The 19845-nt window shown below is 43.1% G+C and overlaps 1 protein-coding gene across 4 annotated transcripts in view; it reads left to right on the forward strand.

Moving 5' to 3' along the window:
• The window catches only part of kalrna (kalirin RhoGEF kinase a), a 284612-nt gene that overhangs the window by 185854 nt on the left and 78913 nt on the right, over positions 1-19845 (forward strand). For all 4 annotated transcript variants that reach the window (XR_005038797.1, XM_036958909.1, XM_036958910.1 and 1 more), the window contains exons 17-30: positions 1931-2149; positions 2743-2892; positions 7530-7644; positions 8171-8286; positions 8518-8640; positions 9802-9984; positions 11830-11951; positions 13089-13155; positions 13548-13657; positions 14181-14250; positions 14911-15000; positions 15319-15411; positions 18784-18895; positions 19262-19452. Coding sequence is in view for 3 of the 4 variants with exons in the window: in XM_036958909.1 (XP_036814804.1) it covers positions 1931-2149; positions 2743-2892; positions 7530-7644; positions 8171-8286; positions 8518-8640; positions 9802-9984; positions 11830-11951; positions 13089-13155; positions 13548-13657; positions 14181-14250; positions 14911-15000; positions 15319-15411; positions 18784-18895; positions 19262-19452 (1761 nt within the window). In the remaining variant the exon portion in view is untranslated. The remainder of the gene's footprint in view (positions 1-1930; positions 2150-2742; positions 2893-7529; positions 7645-8170; positions 8287-8517; positions 8641-9801; positions 9985-11829; positions 11952-13088; positions 13156-13547; positions 13658-14180; positions 14251-14910; positions 15001-15318; positions 15412-18783; positions 18896-19261; positions 19453-19845) is intronic.

Here is a 19845-nt window from a genome sequence, read left to right on the forward strand (position 1 = left end):
CCTTTCCGTTTCTCCTGCGTTGGTTATCTCTGGTGAATTCATAGTTGACTGCATCCTTTCCGTTTCTCCTGCGTTGGTTATCTCTGGTGAATTCATAGTTGACTGCATCCTTTCCCTTTCTCCTGCGTTGGTTATCTCTGGTGAATTCATAGTTGACTGCATCCTTTCCGTTTCTCCTGCGTTGGTTATCTCTGGTGAATTCATAGTTGACTGCATCCTTTCCGTTTCTCCTGCGTTGGTTATCTCTGGTGAATTCATAGTTGGCTGCATCCTTTCCGTTTCTCCTGCGTTGGTTATCTCTGGTGAATTCATAGTTGGCTGCATCCTTTCCGTTTCTCCTGCGTTGGTTATCTCTGGTGAATTCATAGTTGGCTGCATCCTTTCCGTTTCTCCTGCGTTGGTTATCTCTGGTGAATTCATAGTTGGCTGCATCCTTTCCGTTTCTCCTGCGTTGGTTATCTCTGGTGAATTCATAGTTGGCTGCATCCTTTCCGTTTCTCCTGCGTTGGTTATCTCTGGTGAATTCATAGTTGACTGCATCCTTTCCGTTTCTCCTGCGTTGGTTATCTCTGGTGAATTCATAGTTGGCTGCATCCTTTCCGTTTCTCCTGCGTTGGTTATCTCTGGTGAATTCATAGTTGACTGCATCCTTTCCGTTTCTCCTGCGTTGGTTATCTCTGGTGAATTCATAGTTGACTGCATCCTTTCCGTTTCTCCTGCGTTGGTTATCTCTGGTGAATTCATAGTTGTAAACCAGGCCTGGATCTGGCACGGAAAGCACAACATGGTAGTTTGCCTGTCAGGATTTAATTCCGTAAGATTGAGTACACTTGTAAAAACGTGCATTCGGTGTCTCTTAAATGTAGATGTATTTCTTCCTTTGTGATGCTGCTGACTAGCCAAGCAACAGAAACAGGCAGCCGTTTGACACGGTTACAACTGAATCTTTCCTCCCTAGAGGACATACGTATGTGAGATGATGAAAAAATAGGAGAGGAAGTCGGCAGACTAGGGTACATCACAAATGGCACCCTATTTTCCATACCGTGCACTACTATTGACCAGGCCCAGTTTCCCAAAAGCATCTTATGGCTAAGTTCATAATTAGAACCATTGTAGGAGCGTCATTAAATCTTTTCGAGCCAGCTCGAAACAGCTCGAAAAAGTTCAAACTTGAAAAACTCTTGTTATTTATCACCTGCCTCAGACAACGTAGAACAGCTGGGTGCGCTGTTAGATGCTCTTTTTTTTTTGCCCTCTCTCCGCCAAACATGGAATCAAGACGTTCGTCTGTCTCTCTGTGACCGCTGAAAACTTCGGAAGTTGACAACAGATACAAAGTTGCCAACGTCTTTGCCATTGTTAAACATGCGGAGGGATGAAAACATGCTTCAAATGAAAACCGAGATGACTACATTAAAGGATGAATACAGTAGGCCTATAGGAAATCATATTGAAGTCATGCAAATTGTAGCCTTCTGTCTCAATATATTTCATGGTGTGTAGCAACATGCCCAACGATATACCAAATCTGTGATTTAGTGCATCATTATTGGGTAAGCGTTAGAATAAGCCACCTCTGTATTTGCAGCCATAGGTGATAATATCTCTCTAGGAGCTGATCCGTCATCAGTATTATGAAGTAATTAAGGTAAGATTTGAATGGGGAAAGCTGATCCGAGAGCAGCGCTACCCTTTCTTTTGAACCTCTCAGTTTCGACATGCTCCAATGACGCACTTAGTGAATGTTCTCACAGCCCCCCCCAAAAAACATCATTGTAGAAGAAAAATGTAAACATGAAACGATCTCAAGTCTTAGCAAAACTTCATATTTACCATGTACATTACAATTAAGACACTTTCATGTCACATTGACCCCTCACTTACCCTGACCCTAAACAACCCTCTCTCTCTCTCTCTGTCCCCTCAGTCCCTGTTTCATGCCAATTCCCTCCAGAAGACCCACCAGAGTGCCCTGCAGGTGCAGCAGAAGGCTGAGGTCATGCTCCAGGCGGGCCACTTTGACCCGGACGGCATACGGGCCTGCGCCGAGAAGGTGGCCATGCACTGGCAGCAGCTCATGCTCAAGATGGAGGATCGACTCAAGCTGGTCAACGCTTCTGTGGCCTTCTACAAGACCTCAGAGCAGGTGTGTGTCCACCCCACCCACACGCAGTGCTCCCTGAATTGTTTTTAGTTTTAGCTGAATCACTCAAAAACCGCCTCAAGCATTTCCCATCCATTAAGACAAATGGTGGTGGAGGCCTGGAGGGCCTACTTGAGAGGCGTTCTCTCTTTAATCACATCATCATGTCTCTAGCTATATCCTCAATACACAATAAAAAAATATGAATTCCCACTCCTTTAACAAAATAAAAAGACACAGAGGATGATGTGGTTGTGTGTTTGGTTAAACTGGGCGGCAGGTAGCCCCTAGTGGTTAGAGCTTTGGGCCAGTAACTGAAAGGTTGCTAGATCGAATCCTCAAGCTGAGAAGGTCAAAATCTTGTCGTTCTGTCCCTGAACAAGGCAGTTATCCCACTGTTCCTAGGCCGTCATTGTAAATAAGTATTTGTTCTCAACTGACTTGCCTCGTTAAATAAAGGTACATTATTATTTTTTATTTTTTTTAACTCAAAGACGGAAAAGGCTGCATAACGGCTGTACTTCCGGTTCCTTGGCACCTCGAAACTGTGTGTGATCTACTGTGAGGACTAACTGAGACGACTGTGCCCTCCTCAGGTATGCAGTGTGCTGGAGAGTCTGGAGCAAGAGTACAGGCGAGATGAGGACTGGTGTGGTGGCCATGACAAGCTGGGAGCCATGGCTGAGACGGACCATGTCATCCCCCTCATCAGCAAACACCTGGAGCAGAAGGAAGCCTTCCTCAAGGTACAGCAGAGAAGAATGGTTCCGTCTCTGTCGTAGCCGGCCGCGACCGGGAGGTCCGTGGGGCGACGCACAATTGGCCTAGCGTCGCCCGGGCTTGGTCGGTAGGGGTGTCCTTGTCTCATCGCGCACCAGCGACTCCTGTGGCGGGCTGGGCGCAGTGTACGCTAACCAAGGTGGCCAGGTGCACGGTGTTTCCTCCGGCGCATTGGTGCGGCTGGCTTCCGGGTTGGATGTGCGCTGTGTTAAAGAAGCAGCGGCTTGGTTGGTTGTGTATCATCGGAGGACGCATGACTTTCAACCTTCGTCTCTCCCGAGCCCGTACGGGAGTTGTAGCGATGAGACAAGATAGTAGCTACTACAACAATTGGATACTACGAAATTGGGGAGAAAAAGGGGTAAAAAAAAATTTAAAATGAAATGGCGCCCTTTTCCCTGTGCCTCATTTGTCTGTGCCGGTATATCATGATCGTCTGCAAAGAAAAATAACAAACAAACACAGACAATTAGTATATAGTCCGAATAATTAAGTAGCGAGCTAGCAATCCGATTTAGCTACAATGTTAACAAAAAACAGATGAACGTAGCTAGCTAACCGTCACCACCGCCTAATGTGTGGGCTGTGTCTGCCTACTGTTCTAGAGTGTAAATTCATTACACTTTGTGAAACTAATAGGGTAGGGAAAAATAATTGGTAAAGGGAAGAAATATTGCCCTACCAAGTAACCCTACACCCATTAATAAAGCCTCACGCTATTCCACTACTTGGCCCTATCTGATCCTACAGGGCGGGACACTATCGTTCAACACACCTTGCAACTCTTCTGCAGTAAAACCTCATACACCCAAGTACCTCTCTGCAGCTGCCACCTGAAGAAACAAAATCGCAACATGTGACAATTTCAACGATTTTACTGAGTTACAGTTCATATAAGGAAATCAGTCAATTTAAATCAATTCATTAGGCCATAATCTATGGATTTCACATTACTGGGGAGGGGCCAACCATGGGTGGGCTAAGGCCCACCCATTGGGGAGCCAGGCCTAGCCAATCAGAATGAGTTTTTCCCCACAAAACAGCTTTATTACAGACAGATATACTACTCAGGTTCATCAGCTGTCCAGGTGGCTGGTCTCAGATGATCCCGCAGGGGAAAAAGCCCGATGTGGAGGTCCTGGGCTGGCATGGTTACAAGTGGTCTGCGGTTGTAAGGCCGGTTGGACGTACTGCCAAATTCTCTAAAACAACGTTGGAGGCAGCTTATAGTAGAGAAATTAACATGAAATTCTCTGGCAACAGCTCTGGTGGACATTCCTGCAATCAGCATGCCAATTGTGCACTCCCTCAAAACTTGAGACATCTATGGCATTGTGTTGTTGTCTGACAAAATTGCACATTTTGGAGTATCCTTTTATTGTCCCCAGCACACGGTGCACAAGTGTAATTATCATGCTGTTTATTCAGCTTCTTGAAATGCTACACCTGTCAGGTGGATGGATTATCTTACCAAAGGTGAAATGCTCACTAACAGGGATTTAAACAAATTTGTGCACAACATTTTAGAGAAATCACTTTTTGGGGGACATTTCTGGGACCCTTTACATGTTGCATTTATATTTTGTTAAGTACATTTTCTGTGATTTATAATCCATTTTCTGCAGTACAGTTGATAACCATGGCTAAGAAGCCAACCTTACTGAAGCGCATGTTATTCCTGTCACTCTCTATTGCCCTTTGCCTACTCACAGGGAGCCCTTTAGGATCCCTTACCATGTACCATCTTCCTCTACTACTTTATTCAATGCCTCAGCATACAACATCTTCTGTACTACTCTGACCCTGGCAACCTCAATCTATCTTTCTCTCACCGGACACTTCTGATCTCCAGCAACATGGGTACCCCTACAATTAACACACACAGCATTTTCCAATGATACTACACATTCCTTTGACTCATGCCCTCTTGCACACTTCTCACATTTAGGAATTTCCCTCCTACACTCTGCTGCAACATGATCATAAGCTTGGCACTTAAAACACTGTAATGGGTTCGGGACAAAAGCTCTCACGGGATAACTGAAACCTCCTAACTTGACTGTCGGGTAAAGACTGCATCAAAACTCAGCAGGACAGATGGTGTCTTCTGTGTTTCACCATGCTCTCCACCGTGTCTGCGTCACAGCAAACGGCGGGTGTCACAAACACCGGCAATCTTCCATTTCAGTTGATCCTCCTCAACACTCCTAAATACATTTAAACATTTAAACATTTAAATGTTATCACTCCTTTCAACAGCAACCCGCTCCATATCAAAGCAAGTCACAGATCCTGTCCTGAGGCGCGTTGTGCTGAGCACCCGCTTCCTCTGGACGGAAGACACACAAAAAAGCAATCACGAGTCCACTTCGAGTTACTTTCACCAATTCAACAGTCAATCACCTCTTCTCCACCCAAACTGACACCACATATGGATCAGCCAGAAGGCAATCCATTCTCTCCAAAAATCTCAATCCTACTGCACCAGAATCATCTTTGTCATCATCAGGGCGAGGCTTGAACTCTGTGGTCTTCACCACACCTGCCACCGTAGGTAATTCATCTTTACTCTCGTCAGGTTAAATTTCTGACCTACCGGAGTATTTTTTTTTCTTTTTGTACTTGACAATCTTTCTCAGCACTCTGCTTCCCTCTACATTCCGCTCCTTTCCTTCTTCCTAGCTTTCATCCGCTGTAATATGAAACTGTTCAAACAGTTATTGTGTCTTAAAGTTGCCGCCATGTTGCATTAACTCATAAAGCTCTACCAGCTGCCATTACTCCGGCTGGTTCTTCTCAGCCATCATGTGGCCTTATATTTTCATTACTTTTTTGAAGTGTTTCTGACGCCTCCCTGCATGGAAAGTAGTGCACTATAGGGAATTGGGTGCCATTTGGGACGTAACCCATGTTCTATTGATCATTAATTTGCTGCATATTCCCTGAACTGATGCTGTTCTGTCTGTCTAATTATTTTCAGTAGAGCTCATCGTTATTCTGCAACACGTAGCTGTTTGGTTTCATATTTATTTTCTCATTACAGAGCTGGAATACATGTCCACCTCTTGCAGGACATGTTGTGGATGCCAGTTTACTTGTTGTCAAACAAAAACAAATAACCATGTTGACAGTGATGTATCCACAGCACATTTAAAAAGTATTCCGACCGCCTCACTTTTTCCACGTTTTATTGAGTTACTGCCTTACTCTACAATATATATATTTATTTAAATCCCTCATCAATCTACACACAATACCCCATAATGACAAGGCAAAAACAGGTTATTACATTTACATAAGTAGTCAGACCTTTACTCAGTACTTTGTTGAAACGCCTTTGGCCGGGATTACAACCTCAAGTCTTTTTGAGTATGACGCTACAAGCTTGGCACACTTGTATTTGAGGAGTTTCTCCCATTCTTCTCTGCAGATCCTCTTAAGCTCTGTCAGGTTGGATAGAAACCTATTTTCTGGTTTCTCCAGAAATATTAGGACGGGATCAAGTCCGGGCTCTGGCTGGACCACTCAAGGACATTCAGAAACTTGTCCTGAAGCCACTCCTGCGTTGTCTTTCCTGTGTGCTTCGGGTCATTGTCCTGTTGGCAGGTGAACCTTCGCCCCAGTCTGAGGTCCTGAGCGCTCTGGAGCAGGGATCTCTCTGTACTTTGCTCTGGTCATCTTTCCCTCGATCCTGACTAGTTTCACAGTCCCTGCCACTGAAAAACATCCCCACAGCATGATGCTGCCACCACCATGCTTCACAATAGGGATGGCGTCAGGTTTTCTCCAGACTTGACGCTTGGGATTCCGGCCAAAGAATTCAATCTTGGTTTAATCAGACCAGAGAATCTTGTTTCTCATGGTCTGAGAGTCTTTAGATGCCTTTTAGGAAACTCCAAGTGGGCTGTCAAGAGGAACTCTGGAGCTCTGTCAGACCAAGGGCCCTCTCTCCCGATTGCTCAGTTTGGCTGGGTGGCCAGCTCTGGTGGTTCCAAACTTCTTACATTTAAGAATGATGGAGGCCACTGTGTTTTTGGTGACCTTCAGTACCCTTCCCCAAATCTGTGCCTCGACACAATCCTGTCTCGGAGCTCTACGGACAATTCGTTCAACCTAATGGCTTGGTTTTTGCTCTGACATGCACTGTCAATTGTGGGACCGTATATAGACAGGTGTGTGCCTTTCCAAATCATGTCCCATCAATTTAGTTTACCACAGGTGGACTCCAATCAAGTTGTAGAAACATTTTAAGGTTGATCAATGGAAACAGGATGCACCTGAGCTAAATTTGGAGTCTTATAGCAAAAGGTCTGAATACTCATGTAAATAAGGTTTTTCATTTATTTTTATTTTTTAATTTGCAAAAATGTCAATATCTGTTTTCACTTCGTCATTATGGGGTATTGTGTGTAGATTGATGAGGACATTTCAGAATAAGGCTTTAACGTTTAAAAGTCAAGGTGTCTGAATACTTACCGAATGAACAGTATGTTGATAGATACACATGCAATATCCTAACCTCTCATTGTATTTTGGATGGTAGTTGTGGATACATTGTCCATTGCAAGGAACCTGTTCGACAATGTATTTTCTTGTGCCACAGGCTTGCACATTGGCCAGGAGAAATGCTGAGGTGTTCCTGAAGTACATCCACAGGAATAATGTGGGTATACCTGGTGCGTCAGGCCATGCCAGAGGTCCTGAGCAGCAGGTTAAAGGTCAGTCACAACAGCCTTATTGGACTAGCACGGTGTTTGTCCCAAATGGCACTCTATTCCCTACATAGCAGCTAATAGTAATAATATTTAATTTGTAGAGAGCATTTCCCACACTCAATGCACACCTACTTTGAACCAGGGCTGGCCAAAAGCAGTGCACTATATGGAATAATAAGGTATCATTTTGGACGAACTAAATTGACTTCTGAGCACGAGTCCTTATAACTCTTTTCAGGCTCCTCTTCTTTAGGAAATTGACATATTTATTTTCACATTCAGTTTACTTTCAGTTAAACTTACTTCTAACGTTTCTTATGTTTCTATATTGACTAGTGAGGTTTTGTTTGAAACTCTGGAGTATTCACCACTGTTAGTTATTACTGCACTGTTGGAGCTAGGAGCACAAGCATTTCACTACACCTGCAATAACATATACGAAATATATGTATGCAACCAATAAAATGTGATTTGATTTGAAGATCTGCTAACTTCTTTCTGTGTTACTGGGCCTCCCTCTCCTCTTTAGCCATCCTCAACGAGCTACTCCAGAGGGAGAACCGGGTTCTGCACTTTTGGACCATGAAGAAACGCCGCCTGGATCAGTGCCAGCAGTACGTGGTGTTTGAACGCAGCGCCAAACAGGTGAGCTCTCCTGAACGCAGCCCAAGCACTCCGAGTGCTGTGTTTTTACTGCATGTCCATAACATCTGGCCTCCTGGACTGGACCCAGCCAGGAAACGTGGGGGTTTTATTTGCTTTCGATGGCCAGCACAGCCAACGTTGAAAGATAGAGGACATGCAGAGAGGAAGAGAAGAATATGGAATGAGGGAGCTCTTCACTTCACTAATTTCCCCCCATGTCTCTCTCCACAGGCTTTAGACTGGATCCAGGAAACAGGAGAGTATTACCTCTCCACTCACACCTCCCCTGGAGAGAGCGGCGAGAGGAGTCAGGAACTACTGAAGGAGTATGAGGAATTCCGAGTCTCCGCCAAGGTATGGAGCTGGTGCCGGGAAGCAGATATAGACTGCATCCCAAATGGTACCCTATTCCCTATGTAGGGCACTACTTTTGATCAGAGCTCTGGTCAAAAGAAGTGCCCTACATAGGGAACAGGGTACCATTTGCGACGCAGCCCTAGAGCTACTGTTCGGAGTCTGCTCTGACTCCCTCACTTACTGCTGACCCTTTACCTGCATATCACATTAGCTAAACACTTACACTAAACACTAAACACTTCTCTTTTAGTCTTCATTTGGACTAATCTTCCGAGAGTCCTTAAACATTAAAATACAATTTATAATACAAACACATTTTCACATATAAACACACTGTTACAAACAGACATGATACACTAACATATTGACCCGTTAAATACTCAGTCTAAGAAGATATTGATTCTTCATCTGCTATAGTCCAACAGAACATTTCTATGTGTTATATTTAAATGGTTTTAAAGTATTGTTTAAATGTATATATTGAGTGGTTTCTGGTTTTGCTCAGTTAAATTATTCAATTTCTTTATTGCTCTAAATCAAAATGTTATTTTGCCTATTTCTCCTTTTTGTCTGGATAACACATAGATGGTGGACAATCTATTCCTAGTATTTACTGAATGTCTGTCTCTTACCAACTGAATACCGTTGTGAATAGAGTTTGGCCGTTTTAAATGGTGCATATTATGAAATAAAATAAGCATGTTTTTTTCAATTATCTTGTTGATTGATGACCAACCAAGAGCATTGCGCATGACTACAACAAAATAACCATATCTCCAACTTAAAACAATGCTTGCTGCTTTGTTCTGTGCAATTTGCAACCTCCTAATTTCACTTGCTGATGCATTTCACCGCGAATGCATTATCAATGGTTCAGGCAGCAAACAAGTGTTAGGAGATCTCTCCTGAGGGATGTCTGCACTCTCTCAAGCTTCAGCCTAGACATTGACGAGGAGTGTGGAGGCTACAGATTATTGAAAGATTCACACGCAATCATGCTTACATGCACACACACGTTATAATACACACACATATATGCAAACTCACTTATGCGTTCACACACACACACACACACACACACACACACACACACACACACACACACACACACACACACACACACACACACACACTCATCTCTCTGTGGGCTTTCTACAGCAAACCAAGGAGAAGGTGAAGCTCCTCATTCAGTTGGCAGACAGCTTCGTCGAGAAGGGACATGTGCACGTCATTGAGCTGAAGAAGTGGGTCACCACAGTGGACAAGCGCTACCGAGACTTTTCCCTCCGGATGGGGAAGTATCGCTCCAGCCTGGAGAAATCACTGGGCATCAGCTCCGAGGTAAGGCCCCCTGGAGGGCCCCTGTAAGGCCCCTATAGAGTTTAGGGCTAACCCCACCTGCTGTGAATGCTCATTCATCAACATAACATAACAGTCCCTGGCAACTAATTAGGCTTAGTCTTTCTTTTGCTAATGAGTGTGTTTTCAAACGTATGAAACAAAACAAATGTTGTCCAATGTTGTTGGACAGAGCTGGTGTAACTGAGTCAGGTTTGTAGGCCTCCTTGCTCGCACACGCTTTTTCAGTTCAGCCTACAGATTTTCTATGGGATTGTGGTCAGGGCTTTGCGATGGCCACTCCAATACCTTGACTTTGTTGTCCTTAAGCCATTTTGCCACAACTTTGGAAGTATGCTTGGGCTCATTGTCCATTTGGAAAACCCATTTGTGACCAAGCCTTAACTTCCTGTCTGATGTCTTTTCGATGTTGCTTCAATATATCCACACATTTTCCTACCTCATGATGCCACCTATTTTGTGAAGTGCACCAGTCCCTCCTGCAGCAAAGCAACCCCACAACATCATGCTGCCACCCCTGTGCTTCACGGTTGGGATGGTGTTCTTGGGCTTGCAAGCCTCGTCGTCAAGCCTTTTCCTCCAAACATAACGATGGTCATTATGGCCAAACAGTTCTATTTTTGTTTCATCAGACCAGGGGACATTTCTCCAAAAACTATGATCTTTGTCCCCATGTGCAGTTGCAAACCGTAGTCTGTTTTTTTTATGGCAGTTTTGGAGCAGTGGCTTCTTCCTTGCTGAGCGGCCTTTCAGGTTATGTCGATATAGGACTTGTTTTACTGTAGATATAGATACTTTTGTACCTGTTTCCTCCAGCATCTTCACAAGGTCCTTTGCTGTTGTTCTGTGATTGATTAGAACTTTTCGCACCAAGGTACGTTCATCTCTAGGAGACAGAACACTTATCCTTCCTGAGCTCTATGATGGCTGCGTGGTCCCATGGTGTTTATACTTGCGTACTATTGTTTGTACAGATGAACATGGTACCTTCAGGCATTTGTAAATTGCTCCCAAGGATGAAACAGACTTGTGGTGGTCTACAATTTTTTTTGTCAAGCAATGAGGCACTGAGTTTGAAGGTAGGCCTTGAAATACATCCACAGGTACACCTCCAATTGACTCAAATGATGTCAATTAGCCTATCAGAAGCTTCTAAAGCCATTACATAATTTTCTGGAATTTTCCAAGCTGTTTAAAGGCACAGTCATCTTAGTGTATGTAAACTTCTGACCCACTGGAATTGTGATATAATGAATTATAAGTGAAATAATCTGTCTGTAAACAATTGTTTACAATTACTTGTTTCGTGCACAAAGTAGATGTCCTGACCGACTTGCCAAAACTATAGTTTGTTAACAAGACATTTGTGGAGTGGTGTACCTAAGTGTATGTAAACTTCCGACTTCAACTGTAAGTGTGACTGTCTCACAAAGAAATGGCTTCCAGTGAGCTCAATACAATACCTTTACTATAGCTAGTATCTCTACTGCCTTGGGTCGAGGAAAACCGGGGGCAAGACCTAACACATCTCAGTTTGAAGCCCTGTCCTCATCTCGACACGCAGGCATTGATTTCTCCTCTACTTGAAAGCTAGTTTTTTTTTCAAAAAGTCTATTTGATGTCAGAGTGCTGAATGCTGAGTCATCAAGGACCATGCTGAAGGGAATATAACATGACTCTAATTATGCGTCCCAAAGGGCACCCTATTCCCTATGTATGGCACCTCTTTGACCAGGGTCCATAGGGCTCTGATCAAAAGTAGTGCACTACATAGGGAATAGGGTGCCATTTGGGGTGTGTGCTGAGAGCTCCCTCTGTCTCTGGTAGGATAATAAGGACTTGGAGCTGGACATCATCCCAGCCAGCCTGACTGATCCTGGGGAGGTGAAGCTCCGCGACCCCAACCACGAGGTCAACGAGGAGAAGAGGAAGTCAGCCAGGAAGAAAGAGTGAGTACACACTGCAGACAGAGAGAAATAGGGAAGAATTGCTGGAGGAAGCAGGTGTTGCGAAGTACTCAAGTCTAGGGTAGTACTATGGCTTTTCATAAGGTGTATAGTGGTCAAGTGGTAGTGCTGCCGTCTGCCCACGCCAGAACACAGATGCTCTTTGGAGAAGTGGTTAGATCCCCGTTCCGCCACTCACTTTTTCTGCTGTATCCCTCGTTTATATACAGTTCAGTCAGTTCATTCAGACCCCTTGACTTTTTCCACATTTTGTTACTTTACAGCCTTATGGTAAAATTGATTCAATTAAATGTTTTCCTTATCAGTCTACCCACAATACCCTATAATGACAAAATGAAAACAGGTTTTTAGAAATGATTGCAAATGTAAAAAAAATACAAAACAGAAATACCTTATTTACATAAGTATTCAGACCTTTTGCTATGAAACTCGAAATTGAGCTCAGGTGTATCCTATTTACATTGATCATCCTTGAGAGGTTTCTACAACTTGATTGGACATGATTTGGAAAGGCACACACCTGTCTATAGAAGGTCCCACAGTTGACAGTGCATGTCAGAGCAAAAACCAAGCCATGAGGTTGAAGGAATAGTCCGTAGAGCTCTGAGACAGGATTGTGTCGAGGCACATACCTGGGGAAGGGTACCAAAAAATTTCTGCAGCATTGAAGGTCCCCAAGAACACCGTAGCCTCCATTATTCTTAAATGGAACCACCAAGACTCTTCTCAGAGCTGGCCTCCCGGCCAAACTGAGCAATCGGAGGAGAAGGGCTGGGGCAAACGCATTAAGAAGGAAAAAAAATCCACAACTTAACTTTTAATTAGGCACACCTGTTCATTGAATGCATTAAAGGTGACTTCCTCATGAAGCTGGTTGAGAGGATGCCAAGAGTGTGCAAAGATGTCATCAAGGCAAAGGGGGGCTCCTTTGAAGAATCTAAAATCTATTTTGATTTGTTTAACACTTTTTTTTGGTTACTACATGATTCCATATGTGTTATTTCATAGTTTTGATGTCTTCACTATTATTCTACAATGTAGAAAATGGTCAAAATAAAGAAAAGCCCTTGTTTGGCTGGTACTGGTTGGTGATAATATTGCATGTGTTTATTTATCCAGGTTTATAATGGCTGAACTCCTTCAGACTGAGAAGGCCTATGTCAGGGACTTGCATGAATGTTTAGAGGTAAGCTTATTCCTCTTCCATTTCCGCTTGGCAATGAAACTCTTCTTTTCAGGGTTGTATTGGCCTTGGCATGGACTCATAGAAGTGGTTCTTGGGGTGTTTTAATGATATAATAAGTCAGATTTGTTCTTTGTTTTTCCACCTACACAGTCATTGGTCGTCACAGACACAAGTATTTCAATTACAGTAACATTTTAGTTATCCAGAGCAACAAACAGCCAGTGTATTCAACACATTTTTGGAGAAAAAAAAAACACATTACAGTTATAACCCTTCTTCGAAAAGGTTGCCAGGATGAAAAAACAAGCCCAAGATGTTTTGTGAGGATTGGTTGTAGGACATGATAGGATGTAATTTGCTGTGCGTCTTTCTCATCTCCTCGTCCTGTCTAGGCGTACCTGTGGGAGATGACGAGTGGGGTGGAGGAGATCCCGCCTGGCATCGTCAACAAGGAGCACATCATCTTCGGCAACATCCAGGAGATTTATGACTTCCATAACAGGTAGGAGTCTCTTTCAAATTGAGGATGCGTCCCAAATGGCACCCTATGCCCTATATAGTGCACTTCTTTTGACCAGGGTCGGGGTCAAAGGTAGGGCACTATATAGGGAACAGGGTGTCATCTGGGACACATCCTTAATTTCAAAGAGATTCCAACTTGTTATATCAGTTAGCTTTGTTGTTGCGTTTCAGGTGCAAATCATTGCATGAGAGACCAATTCAAATTTTATTTTATTTTACCTTTATTTAAAGTCAGTTAAGAACAAATTCTTATTTTCAATGACGGCCTGGGAACAACTGCCTGTTCAGGGGCAGAACGACAGATTTGTACCTTGTCAGCTCGGGGGTTTGAACTCACAACCTTCCGGTTACTAGTTCAACGCTCTAACCACTAGGCTACCCTGCCGCCCCAAATCACTTCTATTTCATGTGATGTTGGTTATTTTTGGTTATTATACTAGGCTATTCTATGATAAGCAGTGAATATTATCATAGTTAACCCTCTCTCTTCTGTCTAATTGCAGCATTTTCCTCAAAGAGCTAGTGAACTATGAACAGCTACCTGAAGATGTGGGCCATTGTTTTGTCACATGGGTAAGACTCCTGTTTTCACACAATGGGTCGTGTTCATTAGAGCACACAAAGGAAAACGTTGTGAAATGGAAACCGAAAATGGGTATTTCTTATTGGTCACGTCCAGGTAGTCCCATCCTGTTTTGTGCCTAGTGAATACAACCATAGTGTTTAGTTTTTTGCTTACATCGCCCACAGGGCATTTCTGACTTGTGGCTTCATGTGAATGTTGTTTACTGTCTTGCAATTAGTTTATACAACATCTGTAATCAATCAATCGTATTTTATAAAGCCCCTTTTTCCATAAACAGGCATACAGTAGCATTCATTTTTTATTTAACGAGGCAAGTCAGTTAAGAACAAATTCTTATTTTCAATGACAGCCTAGGAACAGTGGGTTAACTGCCTTGTTCATGGGCAGAACGACGATTTCCACAACGATTTTTACCTTATCGGCTCGGGGATTCGATCTTGCAACCTTTCAGTTACTAGTCCAACGCTCTAACCACTAGGCTACCTGCCGCCCCATGATAACCTCTTGGTTTAAGCATTGGCAGTGAACGTTGCTTACCGTAGTTGTAGTGATATACTGTATATATATATATGGAAAAATATATGCACGTAAGAAAATATATGTTCAGTAATTTGAATTTGACTGAATTTTCCCATTCTGTTTTGCAGGCTGATAAATTCCACATGTATGTAAATTACTGTAAAAACAAACCAGATTCCAGCCAACTCATATTGGAGCATGCTGGAAGCTTCTTCGATGTAAGTGAATGAGTTTTCCTCTTATACCTGTAGGTGGTGCCAATTAGCCATTTATTTCAACCCTAAAACACAGGAATCATAATTTTCTGCTTGCTACCATCAGTCTCTTTGCATGACAGTGCACAGCCATCCTCAGTCTTATGACTTCTGTTCCAAATGGAACTCTATTCCCTTTACAGTGCACTACATATGAACAGTGACCATAGGGAATAGGGTGCCATTTCGGACAAACACATGATGATAGGCATCACATTAGGGTATCTCAATGTCAACATCAATATGCTTTAATCGTCATGATGTCGTCAATTCTGTGTGCAGGAAATCCAGCAGCGACACGGATTGGCCAACTCAATCTCCTCCTACCTTATCAAGCCAGTGCAGAGGATCACTAAGTATCAGCTTCTCCTCAAGGTAGGGAACATGATGGGACAAAAGATTTCTGTTCCAAATGGCACCCAATTACCTATATAGTGCACTACCTTTGACTAGAGCCCTATGAGCCCTGGTCAAAAGTAGTGCACTACAGTCATGACTAAAATAATTGGCGACATTGGTAAAGATTATTTTTAAAAGAAGGAAATTGTATTATTTTATATGAATACAATTGCTTTTTTTTCTCAACAAGATAAGAATAAAAAATGATTGGCACCCCTGTTTTCAATACTCCAGCACCCTCCCCTGGCGAGGATAACGAGACAGCTTTTTTCTAAAAATGTTTTTAGAAAAAAGATCCTTGATATCCTTTATCTGCTCTTCTGGACTTCCCTTGTGAATTCAAACCACCGGTTTTCAATGAGTTTCAAGTCCGGAGACCGAGATGGCCATTGTAAAATGTTGATAACTGGGTAAAGTTCATGATGCCATTGACCTTAAATAAGAAGTTACAGGTCTGTGAGAGCCAGAAATCTTGCTTGTTTGTAGGTGACCAAATACTTATTTTCCATCATAATTTGCAAATAAATTCATTACAAATCCAAATCCTACAATTTTTTCAAATTTTGTCTGTCATAGTTGAAGTGTACCTATGATGAAAATTACAGGCCTCATCTTTTTAAGTGGGAGAACTTGCACAATTGGTGGCTGACTAAATACTTTTTTGCCCCACTGTATGTAACTTTTTGGGCGACCTGACCAAATCCACATAGAAATGTGAGTGATAGATGTCATTCTGATTGAAAGTAAGTCTAAGAAGCGGTAGATCTGTTCTATTTAGTTTTTGTGTCTTAATTTTGGTTTTGTTCACCAGCTTCAAATACCTGAAAATGCAATATTTTTGTTTATGGAAAATATATTTCACAGTGATTTCAATGGTACAGTGATTCTCTGCACTATACTTGCTTGTTTTGTTACGTTAACTGAAATTAGTCTAACTATTTGAATTTTAGCAACTAGGGAATGGAAGAGCGATTTCTGCATAGTGCACCTTTAAGCGAAAAAGTACATTTTGTGTGCACTATGTCATCACGCACTGAACTTTATCAGCAACAAGTCCGTTTGGTGGGAATAGCACTGGTGGGAAAATGCCTACTATTTTCTTGATGCAGATGTTTTTATATTCAATTAAAAATCTGTCACCAATTAGATGGAAACCTAGCTGTTGTAGTTAATTGACACATTTTCTGTGCTTAACTACAACTCCCTACTACATCGCACCGTTCTGGCTTGATCTGATTTTATCTCTGGAGAAACTGTGCATGGTGCACATTGAGCACTAAATGGAATTCAAATAATTGAATCAATTTTGATCAATTAGTTGTTTAAAAAAACAAAAATACAAACATTTTGGTTAATCACTCAGCACTATTCGACACCAAACCCACTACTGGTGTGTGTGGCCAAAGAGCTTTACTTTCATGTCATCTGACCTTAGCACCAGTTACAATCCAAGTGCCAATGCCGTTTAGCAAACTTCAGGCATTTACATTTGTTGATTAAATGGAAATAGAACTCTTTGGCCACGCACACCAGTGGTGGGTTTGGCGTCGAAAGAACGATGCAAAGAACCTCATACCTACTGTAAAATATGGTAGTGGATCCTTGATGTTATGGGACTATTTTGCTTCCACTGGTCCTGGGGCCCTTGTTAAGGTCAACGGCATCATGAACATTACCCAGTACCAGGACACTTTCGCCAAAAACCTGGGTTGCCTCTGCCAGTAGGCTGAAACTTGGCCACAAGTGGATCTTCCAGCATGACAGTAAGCCCATCAAAATCCACAAAGAAATGGTTAATTGACCACAAAATCAGATTTTTGCAATGGCCATCTCAGTCTCCGGACTTAAAACCCATTGAAAACCTGAGGAGGAACGGTCTAAGATTGCTCTCAAGCTCATAAAACATTTTTGAAAAAGGCTCAGTGCCGTTATCCGCACAGGGGAGGGTCCTACAGTATCTTAAACATGGGTGTCAATATTGTCATTGTAACGGCCGTTGGTGGAAGAAGGTGGGGACCAAGGTTCAGCGTGGTAAGTGTTCATCTTGTTTATTTAACTGAACACTGAGTAACCAAAACAACAACGAGAACAACCGAAACAGTTCTGTCTGGTGCAGACACAAAAACAGAAAACAACAACCCAGTGGGAAAACGCTACCTAAGTATGGTTCTCAATCAGAGACAACGATAGACAGCTGCCTCTGATTGAGAACCACACTGGCCAAACAACAAAGAAATCCAAAACATAGAACATGAACATAGAATGCCCACCCTAGTCACACCCTGGCCTAACCAAAATAGAGAATAAAAGCCTCTATGGCCAGGGTGTCACAGTCATTCGACCCCTATCTTTTTGAGAGAAAAATATATTACTTGTTAAACATAATATTTTTCTCTGAGCGATTGTATTAGTGTAAAATCTATAAATCTATAAATAGCATACAATATACAGTGTAGCTCATTATTTGTAATATTATTTATAATATTTATATTATACAGTTGGACTAGAAACCGAAAGGTTGCAAGTTCAAATCCCAGAGCTGACAAGGTACAAATCTGTCGTTCTGCCCCTGAACAGGCAGTTAACCCACTGTTCCTAGGCCGTCATTGAAAATAAGAATTTGTTCTTAACTGACTTGCCTAGTTAAATAATAAAACAGTCTCTTTTGCACATCTTTATCAAGGTTGCCAATATAGTGCACATAGGGACTAGTAGAATAGGGTGCCATTTGGGACAAGGAGGAAACCTGGGAGCCATTGTTATCCATCCCACTTCCCCCAGGAAATATGAAACATCAAAGCATTCTGGAGCACTTCTCTACCTCTCTCTATCCCTCCCTCCCACCTACATATGCACCCACCCTGCCTCCCTCTCTCTATTTCCCTCTCTCTATCCCTCCCTCCCACCTACATATGCACCCACCCTGCCTCCCTCTTTCTATTTCCCTCTCTCCCTCTATCCTTCCCTCCCACCTACATATGCACCCACCCTGCCTCCCTCTCTCTATTTCCCTCTCTCCCTCTATCCCCCCTCCCACCTACATATGCACCCACCCTGCCTCCCTCTCTCTATTTCCCTCTCTCCCTCCTCTCACTCTCTTTCACTATCTCTCCCTCCATCCATCCATGTATCTTACATACAGAGATCCCCCTTTACAGTGCCTGGCATAAGAAATAGCACTGAAACCATTTCCAGACGTGTCTTCTCCAAATGACTGTTCCTAATAAAACAGTATCCAGCTGGGGAAATGATTGTCCTGTGTTTAACATGCATGCCAAGGAACTGTATACTTAGGAACCCCATCAATGCACTGGAACTGATGAAAACGGTCCAAATGTCATGTTTCAGGAGCTGCTGACCTGCTGTGAGGAGGGGAAGGGGGAGATTAAGGACGGCCTGGAGGTGATGCTTAGTGTCCCCAAGAGGGCCAACGACGCCATGCACGTCGCCATGCTGGAAGGTACAGCAGGAGGGAGGCCTGTGTGCTTGCGTTCTATTTAAAACGTCTCCAATTCTCTTAGAAAGGGTGTTCCATCACTTCATGTGGAAGTAAACTAACTAACTGTATCTGTCCCTTTAAGGGACAATTGTGAAATGTACAGTAAGACCTGCACTGCATGGAATAACACTATCTAGTAGGCAAGTATAGAGCTGTAAGGTTGTTGTTTCTCTGTCAGCGTTGGGGACATTTCAAATTCCATAATTGCAAAAAAAATGTGCTTCTATTTCAATGACTAAATTGAAGTTCTTACTTGACTTCAATTGGCCCCAACTCTGCGATCCGTAGTGCATTGCTGTATTTAAAGAGCCATGTGATCTCCGACAGGTTTCGATGAGAATCTGGACGTGCAGGGAGAGCTGTTCATCCAGGACACGTTCCAGGTGTGGGATCCCAAGTCTCTGATCCGGAAGGGCCGGGATCGCCATCTCTTCCTGTTCGAGATCTCCCTGGTGTTCAGCAAGGAGATCAAGGACTCGGCCGGCCGCACCAAATATGCCTTCAAGAACAAACTGCTGGTAGGACTGGACTCCTTTCCTGGACCCTTTTTCTCCTTTCCTTGTCCTTCTTTTCTGTATTCTCCTCTCCTTTTCTCTCCTCTCCTTGCCTCTTCTTGTCTCTTTTCTCCTCTCCTCTTTTCTCCTCACCTCTTTTCTCCTCTCCTCTCCTCACCTCTTTTCTCCTCTTTTCTCCTCTCCTCACCTCTTTTCTCCTCTCCTCTCCTCTCCTCACCTCACCTCTCCTCTCCTCTCCTTGTCTCTTTCGTCCTCTCCCCTCCTCTCCTACCTGCTCTACAGCTAAAGTTCAAGTCAGAGGTCCCTTTGAAAGGAATGAAGCTGCACTTGACTTGAGATCTGAGGAATGAGACTGGTCACGTATAGCCATTTGGAGTTGCAGCTTTTCAAGGGCAT

The sequence above is a fragment of the Oncorhynchus mykiss genome, chromosome 22, assembly GCF_013265735.2.
Source record: "Oncorhynchus mykiss isolate Arlee chromosome 22, USDA_OmykA_1.1, whole genome shotgun sequence".
NCBI lineage: Eukaryota > Metazoa > Chordata > Actinopteri > Salmoniformes > Salmonidae > Oncorhynchus > Oncorhynchus mykiss.